Source organism: Adelges cooleyi, unplaced genomic scaffold (genome assembly GCF_023614345.1).
Source record: "Adelges cooleyi isolate 19-005CV unplaced genomic scaffold, UGA_ACOO_1.1 ACOO_flye_CR_arks_rails_tigmint_CR_PRNA_2, whole genome shotgun sequence".
Taxonomy (NCBI): Eukaryota; Metazoa; Arthropoda; class Insecta; order Hemiptera; family Adelgidae; genus Adelges; species Adelges cooleyi.
Genome location: NW_026095860.1, coordinates 5,622,089 through 5,637,346, shown reverse-complemented (window position 1 = coordinate 5,637,346; position 15,258 = coordinate 5,622,089). Strand labels below are relative to the sequence as shown.

The window sequence follows — 15,258 nt, the reverse complement described above, 5'->3', positions numbered from 1 at the left end:
TTTGGATGTAAGGGCATTACTATATACAGACTATTGACAATTATTAATAATTACCCAAGTTATCTCCCTCGTCCTCTTTCTCTCTCTCTATCACTATTCTATAACCCAATTAGGTACACGGGTATTTGGTTGTTGAACCCACAAAATTGGTTGTAAGCAAGCGTGTAGCACTTGCACAATTAATTTAATAAAACTCAAATTCTATAGAACACAAGTGTCACTTGAATCGGTGAATTGGCGTTTGCTTTAGAGGGGCAAGGTTCTTGAAGGGGTCAACTTTACAGAATAATATGGCGAGTATGTGGTAGTGGTATTTTGGGGTGTGTTTATATTTCGTCATACATGTATGCAAGTGGGTACTCTAGTTTTATCTCGAACTCTTTGTGCCTTACTCTCAAAAACCAATGGTTGTAATTAATGAAGGTACGATAGAAAAGTAATTATTCCGGTTTCACAATACTCAGTTTCTATATTATTAACTTCACGGTCGGTTAATTAATTTTTTTTTTTACAGTTTCAATGTTTTTACTCTTTTCCATACAATTAGGATCGTCAAAACTCGACTGTCAAAATATATAAACAAAAAAATAATGTTGCGTTTCAAAATATTGATCAATTGGCCAACTTAACTATAAGTTTTTGAATTAACTTACTAACTTGTAAATTAATTTTTATATTTATTGTAAGATAAGTTCTCATTTGTTTCTAACCTTACAGAATGTATACTAGTTGGCATTCAACAGTTAGGTCAGAATAAAATATACAGTTTCGTATATCGATACTAATAGAGCTTTTATTATAAAAAAGATGTGCCAAAAAAAAAAACAAGAAAAGAAAAAAATAATAAATGTGAACAATAAAGAAGGTAAATTTAAGGCGACGATGTGTTATAAGACGTTGTAACGAATACGTTTATATATTATTGCATTTCCAAATGGTTTGAATAATATCGTAAATAAAAATATTATTTTCGAGGTATATCTATATTCTGTGTTACCGAACACGATTGATTCAACGAGTGTTGCAGTTGCAATAATAATAATATCCACTATATTGGTAATATATTATACGGGCTAGCATTTCAGTTTCAATGTTGAATGTATAAACCATTTCAATTGAATGTCGCCGATATAAATTCAGTCAGCTAACTGTTTTATTGGCAATTGACCATTAAAGATGTGAAACTTGCTAGCTGCATTAGAAAATGTCCATGTTTACATTAAGGACATATTTTGATTTATGAAAAATGGAGGAGCGATTGATTATTTTAAAGTGTAAAATACTTGTTTTTTGTATAAAAAATCTGAACCCCGTTAGCAGTATATAAGTGCGTAAGCAAGCGTCTTACCTTCCGTTGCTTGGTCCAACGTTGGGTACATTGTACGACGAACTAGCTGTAATTGCCGAGTCCGGTATGGCACCGGATTCCATACCCAAGGGTTTGTCGCATTCTTCTGAAAAACAAACGATGAGTTTTATTAGTAAATAACAATGTCTATAAACAGTAAACCATCTTATTTCAGTAGTGGAATCGATCCAAGTACATCTGTCAGATTAGTACTTTCAATGAAAAACAAAAATGTTAGAATCTCGTTAAAAATTACCACTTTAATCGATAGCCATTAAGTTTGTGAGTCATTTATTTAGTTTTTGTTAGCATTATAAACTATATTATTTTATAAGCAACGGTATATTACTTATACTTGTTAAACGTGGTTAAACGCCATCACATAACTCCACGATACGATAACATAAATCGTGACACCCTTTGACGTGTTATAATATGATGTGTTCATGTTTGTACACATTTTACACTAACGATGGGAGCACTTAAAATAATTAAAAATTAGTTGTTTTGTGAACTATTTAGATAAAAAATGAAACGCTTTTCGTAACGTTTATAATTTAATAAAAGACATTAGCGTGTTTAACATATCTTACAATTTGGACTATGTGTGTAGCGCGAGCGGCGTCGGAGTGGCCTAAGTGGAAAGCCAAAGACATTAATACTTAATGCAATTTCCCTTAAAAGCGACTAACAGGAACTGTATACACACCAAGAGTGTCCTTGAAACTTGTCATAGTAAATACTGTAAATATGTTATCAAATATTTTAGCCTCTTGGTTTTACTGGGACACGCTTCGAAGTTTATCAAAATTTGAACTTTACCTCCCAGTACGGCGGTTTTGATCGTTCACAAAGAATGGGCTTGTTTTGTATTTACATCATAAACACAAAAAATGTAGTACTAAAAGAAACATCCATGCAATATAATTTTTATATTCCGAGTCATGATTATTTATTGTGTTTTGCGTTTTGTATATTATGTTGTAAGAAATAGTTTTCGAAGAGTTTTTATTATTTTTGTTTCAATCATAATATTTTTAGTTCATATATAGTACTTGTTATTTAATTTTCTAACATAATGCTATTTTTCTAAACTAGATTATTAACTGCATTAATTTTGTATGTACAATTTATGCAGCACATAAATCCTGGATATAAATTTAGGACTTAAAGGGGTGCACACGATTTTTCTTATACGCGGTTCGTTTTAATCATTTTCTTTGTGTAGATAATAATTTAAAAGATGAAAAAAACCTTAATTTCTCTTCTTAATTGTTCGCCATTGTCTTTGTCACCAACCCTTTATTTTAGGTGACCAAAAGAAATTAATTTCTTAGTCCCATGAATGTCGGTTGAACATACTTCAATGGTTCAAACCAGTGCCATTTCTCTTCCATTGTTTCTCAATTATACAACGTCTTGCCTTTCGGTGTAAACTTTGAAAACGCTTTTTGAATACAACGGAGAAATAAAATATAAATAAAAAATTCGTTGAGCGTAGTCTTTTGTGTAAATCATGTTTAGGTTTATGTTTTATTTTAAAGTTAATATAATAAGACTGGCCGAGTAATAGGCATAATATGTTGTCTTATTAGTTTAAAATGTTCAATTTTTTTTCGTGTCAGGCAACATAAAACAGCATAAACTATAAATAAAAATAAATACCAAAAAAATAACAATAGGATACATAAAATTAATAAATAAATAAATAAATAGTAACGCTAATAGTATTGTGGTAATATATAAAATTGTATAAATAATATAATATAAATCACAGTATGTTTTGGTATTGTCATGGTCGGTTAATTGTAAAATCACACAGTGTTCGCCCAGTATTGGGCTACGTCAATGGCCATTTGATTCGCCTGTATAAGGTCCTTTTCGTAACAAGTGTGTGTGTGCTCTCTGGGCACCTAAGTAAGTGCACCATGCTTTACTCTTGGCCGCACGAGCATGTCGTTTGTTCTCCTCCCAGTAGTCCCCATTTCTTCAAATTGACTTTACAGCGTCCAACACCAGTTCTAAGTCTATTCAGAGACTTCCATATCTGCCATTTGTTCTTATAGCCAGGTGATAGAGTTTCCTTTGGTTGTATCCATTGGTTTTCGGAAGTGACTTCCTTTCCCCATTTGTCGAGTCTAGACTCACATGGTGTTTTGTTTAGCTTAATAGTTCCTTTTAGAAAACTATTACGTGACTTGAGTCGGTTTTTTGGGATTATAGATCCATGCATGACATGTTTAGTGTCTGTTTCCATTTTTGTTCTTACCCAATCTGCTTGTACTGATCGTCTAATATGAGGTGGAGCTATACCGGCTAGTATATATGGCTTTTCGATTGGTGTGTTTTTTAAGCATCCCGTAATTATTCTACACGTTTCATTAAGGGCAGTATCCAGTTTTTTTGCATGGGCTGAGCGACACCATACTGCGCTCGCATATTCTCCCGTGGTGAAACAACAATGTTCAATACAATCACGTCATTGTACTATTTAAAAAAAAATTTACTTGACAAAAGTTGCATAAACTGCATCACCTTTTCTTCGCAACGAACTTCGAGGCTTTGGTATTACATTTTTTTTATTGTTATTAAAAATAATCTTTTCTCATCAATTGTCAGTGAAAAATGTTATAAGTATAATATTTTTTGAGGTTTTCATAATAATTCACGTGAATATATTAAATTTATAATACTCACCAATTCGTGATAAAATATTATATATTTTTAATGAAGTTTTTTTTAAATATATTATTACGGTATGAGCCAAAGCATTTTAGAAAACTTAGGCTAGTCAAACCCGTATTTATTCGGAATAATATTATTATCAGCTGTTGTTGTTTGTTGTACCGCGTCATAGGCTAACAAGGTTTTCCGCAGCTTTGCCGTAGAGTTTCTTTTTCGGGGGCCTGTCTGTACCCGGTACTTAATTTAATAGCATTTCTAGTATGAAATATGGTACGTCTGGGACCCATAATTTTAATGTCATCCAATCGATTCTTTATATAAAGACCGCCGAAAGCGACTAGGTCACAAAATTTACGGCTCTCCTTTTTTAGTGTTTTGATAATTTTTAATGCTGTGTTCTTGCGGGGTCACTGCAACGTTATTTTTATGACAGAATATATCGCTAAACGACATTATACAAGTTTTAAAACGTCGCGCACTTAAAAATATGATATTAAAAAAAAACTTGTTTACCAAAATTCCTTTTTTTTCACGGTGACAATTTTCAAGAATCATCAAGTTGCGTAAAACATAATATTGTATTATCGTACGTGCTATTTGATAGTGTAAGTAGCGGTAAACCGCTGGCGTGGGCAAGTGACCGTCGTTTTCATTACCATAAACCCATATAAAATATACGTTTATATTTATGTATTAATATAATATTCGGCATGAATGTTTTTTCCGGTTATATTTTTTTATAATTACAAAAAAAAAGGCAAATTATTGCTTTTTGATGATCGCGTGGTGGCAGCGGGCAAACGCAAATATTTCTATACTCTTCGGGTTTCACTGCTCCCGTGTATATGTACTTACCTATCGTGTATTGTAATAATAATAATAATAATAATAATAATAATACCGTTTGGTTGGGGTGAGGTTCTGGTTTATAGGCATAACCTCGCGTGTGCAGTTTCCCTGTTTGCATGTCACAAACCTACTCTTGTTTGGAGTCCGATTAAACATACAAGGAGCCTTCTCCCCCACCCCCTCCCCACAGAGTCCCCTTTCAAATCACGATACCACGCTGAGAGGAAGAGAATACCAGTAAAATTATACGATTCGTAGAAAAAAAAGGTAAAAACCGATATGTCTGTATGTGATTTACAAATAGGCGAACGGGGTGGAATGACGGCGGGGCGGTTATATGGTAATATTAGATTTTCTTTGTTTTATTTTAATAAAAAAATAAAAATCATAACATATGTGAATGTGATTTTTACAGTTCATACTACCTACAAACACTACGAACGATTTCATAAAAATACAATTCTAAGCTATATTTTATATTTTGATTTGAACAATTAACGGACCATAATATTATGATAATTGGATGAGTCAAGACTAAGAACAGAAGTAAAATAAACTTTATAGGCAATAATAATAACGTTTTAATTATGGTAATCTTCGCAGGCCTGATTAAAGTGTCGATCAGCAGTCAGCATTGGTGTTTTTGAACAAGGCATTATTCATGTGTATACAAGTCTATATTGTCCAAGTGTTTATGCTATCTCACAGAAATGTATAAGATATTGCTAATTCAAGTTTTATATTGTTTGAATTCCATTTGAAAATATTTTATGTCGCGGTTTGTGTGCATTGCAATAAAACGTCGAAACCGTGTAATAAGGTGTATTGTTTTTATTTTCGTATTTTTATTATTGATATGTATTTATATTTGGCATCCGTGCTATTGAACAATAAACGTACATGTACGAAATAGCGTACTTAAAAATATTTCCATTTACGATATAATAAACGTCGGACTATAAAAGCGAATATAATATTATGTTCCGACTTGAGCGAACTACACGACAAGGCCAGATTAATTAGCATTTTATACGTTTTTAATAGGCCATAGGTACATTAGCCTGTAGGTACCCATCTAATAATTTTAAAATATTGACCTTTTAAAATGCTCTATTAGTGGGTTTTAGTTAAAGACACCATACTTAGTTGTAAAGGTCAAGTAAAACTATATTATGATTCAAAGTAACAAGCAATAACGGGTAGTAATAAAATCGACATAGAAGAGTGGTTTATAATATGTCATTGAGTATGAAAGCTAAATGTAAACCTGTTAAGATATTAAAAATTATTTAAAAAAAAAATGTAATTTATATTTACAGAGGAAAAGTGAGTAATATCAAATTACATTTTACTCGATAAAGCGAAGTCATTGCTTTTTATTCCTTGCCGTAATAGCATTATGAGATAACTATAGAACAAACTTTTAAAAGAAAAACTAACATTTATAATAGGTTAGAAAGGCTGTCTATACAATAATAAATTGTAAAATAAATAGGTTACGTAGAAAGAAATTGCTTTTTCCACTTCAAGTTAAAGTAATAAATTTATTTCATTTTATAATTCGTTGAATAATATCTAAGAACAAATAAAAATGTTTACAAATTATTCACATTTCATTTAATATTTTCTTGCTGTTTAATGAACAACATTCATAAAAATACTATTGTATTCTTATAAGTCGCAACTTGACATATGCATGATAATAACAAAAATAGATTATTTTAAGTAGCAAATAAATTGTATACATGCGTCAGGCGTCCATAATAGCCTGACCATTTCAAAGTAAAATTGCTAGTTAAACAAAAGTGATTAAGTGTTGTAAAAAAACCCGACAGAGGGTTTCCGCATTGGGACCGGCGTAGTGATATGTCAATGTAAGGCTGTCCGTTTGACGGCCAAAGAGTAATCCTCTAAAAGTATATTAAGGGTGTTTTTTGTTGATTTGAGGAATGGCTTTTGGATACTTTGAAAAACTAAAAGGAGACGAAAGTGTAATATATAGGCGTGAGCCGTCGCCACTGCCAGTTTGTCAGGCATTTGTAAACTACGTTCTAATTTCCTTTATGAATAATTAATCTCCGGGATTTGCATACTAAATCTACCCGGGCTGTTCCCATACGCATGGTGAGTGGTGATGATGGGGCGGGAGGGACTACGTGGATGCTGATTTTTGGTCTTGTTGTTCTTTTTCTCAGCTAAAATAAAAGCGACGATATTTTCGCGCGATTTAAATTCAAATCCTGTCGTCTATCTTCCCACCCCCCCTCACCTTTAACGTCATCCTGAAGATCCTCTTTGTCTCTCGCCCGCGCTCGCTTGCCGCCTAAACTTTTTCTGGGTTTTGACTTTCACGCCTTTGCCACGACAACGCGATGATCATAATCATAATAATAATAATACCGGGTAATAATCATCATAATGATATGCCGTATCAACGATAACGTTGCAGCGTTGATGATGCCGCCGCCACCGTGGGATGCTGTCGATCGGGTGAATATTTAATGGGCCACAGAGCAAACTCCGCGAGTCGTCGACCGTGGTGTCGCCGGTAAACCCGTATAGAGCCTTTCCGCGTGGGCGTACACCCGCTGGCTGTCTCACGAGTCGCGATTACCAGGTCACCGGTCCGTGATAATTATTATGGCGCCCTTTTCCGTGGCTTCGCGCACCATAGCCACCCTTTTCCACGTCTTTAAATCATATGTAAATACCAAATATCCTACTGAAATACTATTGTATCTACTGCAAAATTTGTTAACCGCGAAAATAACTTCGACCCCAGTCAAACTCATTTCTATCAGTTAATTAATAACTATTATTATTATTATTGTGGTTATAAAAAAAAACAATCTACAATTTACCATTAACATTAATTGTAATGTTAAACGCCTAACGAAAAACCATAGGTTGCAAAAATAGTTTTGTTAAAATCCATCGCAGTACAATAGTACGGTTGCAATGCCCAACAATTACATTGAAAAATGGTCAATCGAGGGGTGGACAAAGTGGCGATAAATCTATAAGTGCACATAGCAACAGTTGATAGCGACACATTTGTTCAGATGTGCATATAAGGATTTGCACTGTAATGTCCTTACAAGGTTGGTCTTAAGTACAGGGTTAATCTTGTCTACTCCAATGGGCTTTATTTTATTCGCCGATATAGATAACGAGGCTTCACACTTATTTTTCGTCGAAAGCAACTATCATGAGATGGAGCTTTCTGGAGACTTAAGAGGACGCTATCCACCCATTTCGTAAGGAGTATATATTTTTCGTCATATCCTTAACTTAAGGATTCTTTATTGTTTTTTTGTCCGACTATCAGTCATTTTATAGAAAAAAATTACAATTTGTTTTCCTTAAATAGTTTAATGCAAACCAAAATTAAAATGTCAAGAAATTGTTGTAAAATTTAAAAATTATCATAGTTAATAGAAGAAAATTTATCTGTGCTTAAGCGTTTATAAAGTTTCGATAACTTAATTCACTATTTTTTAATAATTTATTAAGAAATCGTAAACTTTTAAAAATGTTTAGAAAACAAATTATCGACCTATCAAAAATTACCTAAAATAAGCATAAATTATAATCTATTTTACTCTTCTATTTTTTTATAAAAATTTGGTGAATTTAGTACTATCACAGTTTCTATAGTAATCATTCCTGAGAACCTTATTTCCAAGCTACAAATTACGAGTGGATAGTATCCTTTATAAGCAATGCTATAAAAAATTAAAAATCAATACTTTAATTAATATTTTAATTTTAATTTTTGGTGTACATTTTGTCCTTTTTACGTTTAAACTACTCAGTTTCTCAGAAAAGTGCATATACATATATAATGTTAATAGTGCCTTTTTATTTGAGTTGAATTTATAATTTTTCAAAGTATTATTAATACATATAGATTGGGGTTATTTGGGATAGAATTGTTCCATTTCAGTAATAACGGTTACAAAAATGCATTATAGGACGAATTAAAGTTAACTGAGTAGTTATTCTGTGTTACTAGTTCGTACCTATACGTTTTAATGATAACATTTAAAAGATTATATTTTATTTATTTATTTAACCGTTGTCCGTTGTGAAGATTGTGTCTGCCTGTATGAAATTACAACATGTACAACATCGAAACACATACGAGTGATATTTTATTGTTGTATAACGATTATTCTATATTTTAATTTTACATAAATATTTAGGTCTTGAACTATTTTCTAGTAGCAAACGTTCAGTCGATATATGCTGTTGCAAGATAGAAATAGTTATAGATGTATAATATGTGTTATATATATATGTATATATGTGTTATTGTAAGTGCGTGAGTACGATAGAAAAAAAAACACGTTCATCCAAAACGTGTACCTAGTGAATTACGATCATCTTGTGGAAAAATATCTTCGCATTAGATTTACTACGTCTGGCGAATTTTTCACGGCATTTATTTACGACTGCACGTCACATGATTGAACGGAGGTTAGTCCAAAATAGAGTGTATGTTTTGAAGGGGAGTCGTGATGATAAGAGAATGTAGGAAAATTTGTTTTCGGTCGTTTAACGCCGAACCTGTTCAGTCAGTCAGTCGGTTGTCAATTTTTGGAAACGGCACCAGTTTAGGCAACCCAAAGTACACCCGCCCATTAAACAAATAGTATACTGATTTTGATTTTAAGTGTGGTTTCTCTACCGATTTAAATAGTTACTACTAGTAACGCACGAATATATAGGCTGTTATCCTAGAGATTATTCATTTGATACTCACTGTATATACTTAGTATGTGATAAGTGATAACCAAAAATAGGGTGTTAATGATTGGGAGTAACCCCCTCTCTCCTAAAATAATCTTCAATCAAAATTAGCAATTCTAAACATATTTAATATTTATGTAGTTTTAACAGTAGGTGTTAAGTATTAGTTAATGGATATTTAAATAGAAATATTTAAAGATAATTGAATAGAAATTTTCCTAAGTGCAATCAATTACATAAGAGAAATTTATAGGAGGTTTTTTTTAAAACTATTACCGACGGTACTGTTAGCAGTTCTCAGTTTCTAAGTGCTCTAAATGTCAAATGACCCGGTGCTCCATCATGTTGTAGAGGACTAACAAACAAACGGAAAAAATCAATGAATCTTTCGTGCCAGTAAGTTCAAATAACGTAGAAATTTGGGTAATTGGGATGAAGGAGCGGCAAATGAACGGGAGGCTAACAATATTTCAAAAGGTCTATTGTTAAGGAGTCGTCTCTTCTGTACATAAGTGGAACGCTCTGTCGACAAATCGGTGTCCATTAGTCAGTCAGTAAAAAGCAACAGTGTACATATACATAAGTAGTTGTCATATATATATATTTTTTTTTCTTGTGCGCGTCGCCGAGGAATGAAAAATCATTTGTAAACCGTACACTTGCAACAGGAGCCAAAATGAATGACAGTTTAAAAAATGATGGCGGAAAATAAATAATAAAACATTTATTGCCATGTTCGTGACGGAATCCGATTTTTTAAATGCGTTGGTCAGGCCGGGAAGTCACGATGGTGAATCCAACCCATTTATCTTATTTTTTTCATCCATTCATGCTATCCGGTTGGGTCAAAATGATTACGAGTCGTCGTCGACGGCGGACGGGCAAAGGCGACCACCTTAAGAACATTCTAAGCAACAGGCCGCCTATATAGGTAAGGTGTACGAAAAAAATGTCCACCGTAAAGAATTATAAAAGGCGAGTACTCTGCAAAAGGTGATGACTAATGCATTTATTTTGTACACGGTCAACGAACCCCCTTTTAGGTAAAGGTTCGTACGTGCCAAAAAGTTCGCATAATCGTTTGCCAGTAAATGCGTAAGTGAAGCTAAAAGAGTAAATATGTGCACATTTTCTTCAGTAGAATTCGACGACGTTAGAATTTCGGTTTTTTCACATCCATTTGTCGGTCCGCTAGCCAGATGATAGATTGCCGCGGCGTCCTTTGCGTTCTCTGTATACTATAGCGCGAACACCTTTCTCTTTTTTCTTTGGACGAAGCAAAAGGCTCAAAAGGCACTGTCCCTTTCCAGAGCGCTGCTGAGCGTATCTACTGTAACACTCTGTGTTCAAATGGTACATCCCAAAAGGATTCCTAGCACAAAAACGGATTTTCCTTAAGTACACTTACACACACATGTTTATATAAAGATGACTAGCCCTTCCTAATCATTTACGGTCCCTTTTAAGAAAACGCTGCTACCGTGATTAAGCCCTCGAAGCTTTGAAAACGCTTTGATATATATTTTTGATTAGTAACGAGCATCCGTTTTACTAAAACATCAGTGCTAGAGAATGTTAGCTCAGCGACTATAGACGGGCGAGGAACAGCGTTTCATTACGTTCGACGTTTCTTGTCAAAAGCTCTCTTGGATACTTTATGCTTTGTACCTGCCTTTTTAATGAAACCGTTATGATTATTTCAAAGCATAAACAAATTATACAAATATACAAATATTACATACAAATATAAACTAATTGTATTATGTTTTTTTAACCAAGTTAGTTTACTAATTTGTTGGAACAATATTTATGGCACTGTTATACAGTATTGTGTATAGATTAGGGTTAAGTGCGCAATTTAAATTTGATGTTGCCCAAACTAAAATTACAAAAAATTAAAAAATGTAGGTGCATTACACACGACTTTTTGGGAAAAATGTTTTTCCGCTCATCCATAAAGCACTTCTGGTGGTACCACTCTACAACCAAGCTACCGTTAAATATTGAAATGAAATGTAGTTTGTAACGGGCGAGACCAAGCATTAAACAAATTTCTATTTTCCCTTAAAATTCATAGTTGTATCATAAAAACTCCCTTGCTTCATTTTCACGAATTGTAGTTTTTTTATGTAATTTTAGGAGAAAAGAGCTGAATGTTAGTCCATTTGTAGGTCTAATACAATACCCTAAAACAAGATTAAGGAAATATATAACTATTTTTAAACACTTATATAAGTGTTTAAAAATAGTTATTTCATTAACTGGTGTCACACACCATCACATCACGTAAATGTTAATATAACGTGTAGTATTAGAATATGATTGGTTTCAAAATATATTGAAAATATTCTCACTGTAATATTGACACAGCTGATAAGTTTTTTCTCTGAAAATCAGAGGGTATATGGGCAAATGTTAAACCATTAGATTGATATGATGTGTGGCCCTCATCCACTTCCTTCGCCGCGTTTCACACTTTGGTCGCATCAATCATCGGTGGCTGCATTGGTGCTCATAATAATCGGTCACGGCACGAGTATGTGTACAGGGGAAAACGGCAAAGAGGGGAGGGCGCAGTGAAATATTTACGATAAGGTTGGAGGAATGTTATCCATCACGAGGGCACGCGCTCGACGCAGTTTAGTATAACAAGTCTACCTCACCTTGCCGACCAGTATTTTCTCATCTCTCTTTCTCTATTTAAGTCAAAAGTACTAGGAAGCTTTGATAAAAATATCTGTGTTGTGTGCCAATGATGGAACGTCGGTAGAACAAGCGGTGTAAAATGTTTCCGTGGAAAAGGATAAGACATGCCGTTATTTTTTCATTTTTTCTTTTTTTTTTTAGAGAAATGTGACCTTTTTCCATCGCACACACTAAAACCTCTCTCTCGTTTTTCTATCCAAAAATGGTCCGATACGACCATTGAATACAAATGTTGTTTCGCCTACCACTCATCAATCGGTCCGAATCTCGGAAGTTCACGCACTCTTACATACAACGGACAAGTAAAAGAAATGAAATGTTTTGAACTTTCAAAATATTGCTTCAAGTGTGTAATATTTATTTTAATGTTAAAATAGAACGAATGGCAAATACAAATTCAAAGGGTCATCTCGTTTTAGTATTTTTATCACTCTAATCGGTTTTTATCATTTACCTTTAACACAATATGTCTAAGTTAAAAATATGAAGAAAAAAAAATTTTTGAAGTCTCAAATTTTAAAATTTTGGAAAAAAAATCATCGGCAAGACCTAGTTTAAGATCTCTTTTAATTTTTAATTCTAATAAATTGTAGTTTTTTATTAGAAAGACACAGACTCTTTTTTAGAATAGATTTATAATTGAGATTGAGAAAATCTAATAAAAAACGAATTAAAAGAATAAAGAATTCTCATTACTGAAATCAAAATACATTATAGATTTAACTTTAAATTAATTTTCACAAAAAATGTAATATACGTTATCTTTTAAAAAGTGGCATAATATGTAGGGTCTTCGTAAACTAATAGCTTGATCGAGAAGAGTGATTAAAACAGAAAAGAAAAAAATAGTAATAATAGTAGCCAGCTAAATTGAGACTATAGATTTTTCAAAATATGAAACAAACCGAGTAAACCGTAAAATATAATTGTAAAAAAATCTTAATAAAAATTAAACGAACAGAGTTTGAAGCCCACATATTGGATTAAAAAGGTCAGTACAGTAAACAAATAATAATGAATTTATGTGACAAATATTACTTATAGTAGACGCAGTTTGACCAGAAAACATGTGAACAAATTGATTTTTTGCATGTAAGTCGATTACGAAGAGGCCCTTTGAAACAAACTTGTACTTTTTAATTGGTATACCGTGTACGGGGTAGGACGGGTCGTGCCTTAGGTATGCTTTATCGAATTATATACCCACGAATATAACAAATAATAATTATTTGAATGCCGGCGGCCATCATCGAGGGATGAGATAGAGCCCATAGACCATACATAGTAGGTATGATTAGTATGGCAAGCAGACCGTTTGGCCCGCGGCCGCAACGACCGGAGAAAGTACCGAAAACCCACATCAAATGAACATGGCTCCGTGTAAACTAATTGAAAACTCATCATGCACTTCCTGGACCTGCTTTAACGCGGCCGTCTGATTAGCCACGCGTACCATTTTCCAGTAGCTGTACTATATATAATTTAAATTTATTGCAGGTACGCTGCATTCTCTCCGGGTTCCGGATTTCGCCATCTTCAAAAGTCTAATTTCCTGTGTACTTAACCGTAGCGCAGAACTGTTATGTCTCTATTGACGACACTTATGCGAGCAAAAGTGCATTTCCTAGGTGCAAGTATAATGTCCTACCGGAACTTTCAACCGTCAAATTACTTTAATTTTTTGCATTTGTCTAAAAATGCACGTTCTAGGATAACCAAACACATCGAATTTTAGTTTGAAAAACAAACCATGGCACAGCTGTTCCTTTATAGATTTCCATTTTCCTTCATGTTTCTTAACACATATGCATTATATTATGTACATTATACAGGATTTATAAGAATAAATGTAGCCTCTCAAGGTTATTGTACTTTGTAAACGAATAATATTGATGTTAATAATATGAATATATATATATATATATATATATATATATATATGCATAATAATACACCGGTACGGCTTAATGCCAGTTTTTACCATTAGATGTCGTGTCTCTATAATATTTATTATCATAATACATAAGATATTCCATCTGAATAAATAATAATACGTTAAGGGGATCTAACGAAAAAAGTTTTAAATCCCTCAATTAAATGCATTTGCCTTTGGGCTTAAAAATGCTCATTAAATATAAGCAGATTATTAAAATAAATCGTTATTAGAAGGAATAAAGGGTATGCCCGAGGTTCGAAAAATATGATCGGCGACACTAGATTTTAATTAGCAATTAATATTTTAGTTCTAAGTCTAGCTATAATTGTTCAGCGCAATGTTAATACTGAGTAAAATTTAAAATTGTTATACTTCACTGAAATCGTTTTGTAGTCTGACTGAAATTAATAAAATTTACTAATTAAAAGAACAATGCTCATCTATTAATGATAATTTATTTGTGACACCAACATCAGCAACTTAAAGTTAGTCCACACAATTAAAATAAATCCCCAACAAAAACCTTACAGTGAAAAAAGGCCAAGTTTTAGACCCCCTCCCAAAAATGTCAGCCTATCAAAGTAGTGATATCTACATTGTGGCCAAATCTGCTATTTTTTTAGTTCATAACCACACTTCACTCCTACTTTCATGAGCAACACTGCTCTTTTATTTGTATTGCTTAACATATGGCCAGTTTATGAAGCTAGAATTTATACAAGTAGCCCCTATGCATAATGATTAATAATTAATTAATAATAAACCATGATAATAGTTAAATTAGTCATAATTCAAATAGTGTAATTTAATTGATAAATTAGTGAAGCTAGAATTTATACAAGTAGCCACTATAAATCTAGTTTTTTAGTATTATAAACGTATAAACGAAACCTAAACGTTTAGGTGTACAATTACACTTTTTAATACACCGCCGGAAAAACGTAACAAGAACAAAGAACACTGCTACACTGCCATATATGTG

At 32.9% G+C, this 15,258-nt stretch overlaps 1 protein-coding gene across 3 annotated transcripts in view; it reads right to left on the bottom strand.

Moving 5' to 3' along the window:
- LOC126833325 (discoidin domain-containing receptor tyrosine kinase B-like) overlaps positions 1–15,258 on the bottom strand; it is a 99,371-nt gene that overhangs the window by 35,122 nt on the left and 48,991 nt on the right. For 2 of the 3 annotated variants that reach the window (XM_050564591.1, XM_050564588.1), the window contains exon 3: positions 1,349–1,454. In XM_050564591.1, coding sequence (XP_050420548.1) covers positions 1,349–1,454 — 106 coding nt within the window. The remainder of the gene's footprint in view (positions 1–1,348; positions 1,455–15,258) is intronic. The other variant, XM_050564590.1, reaches the window with a different exon arrangement.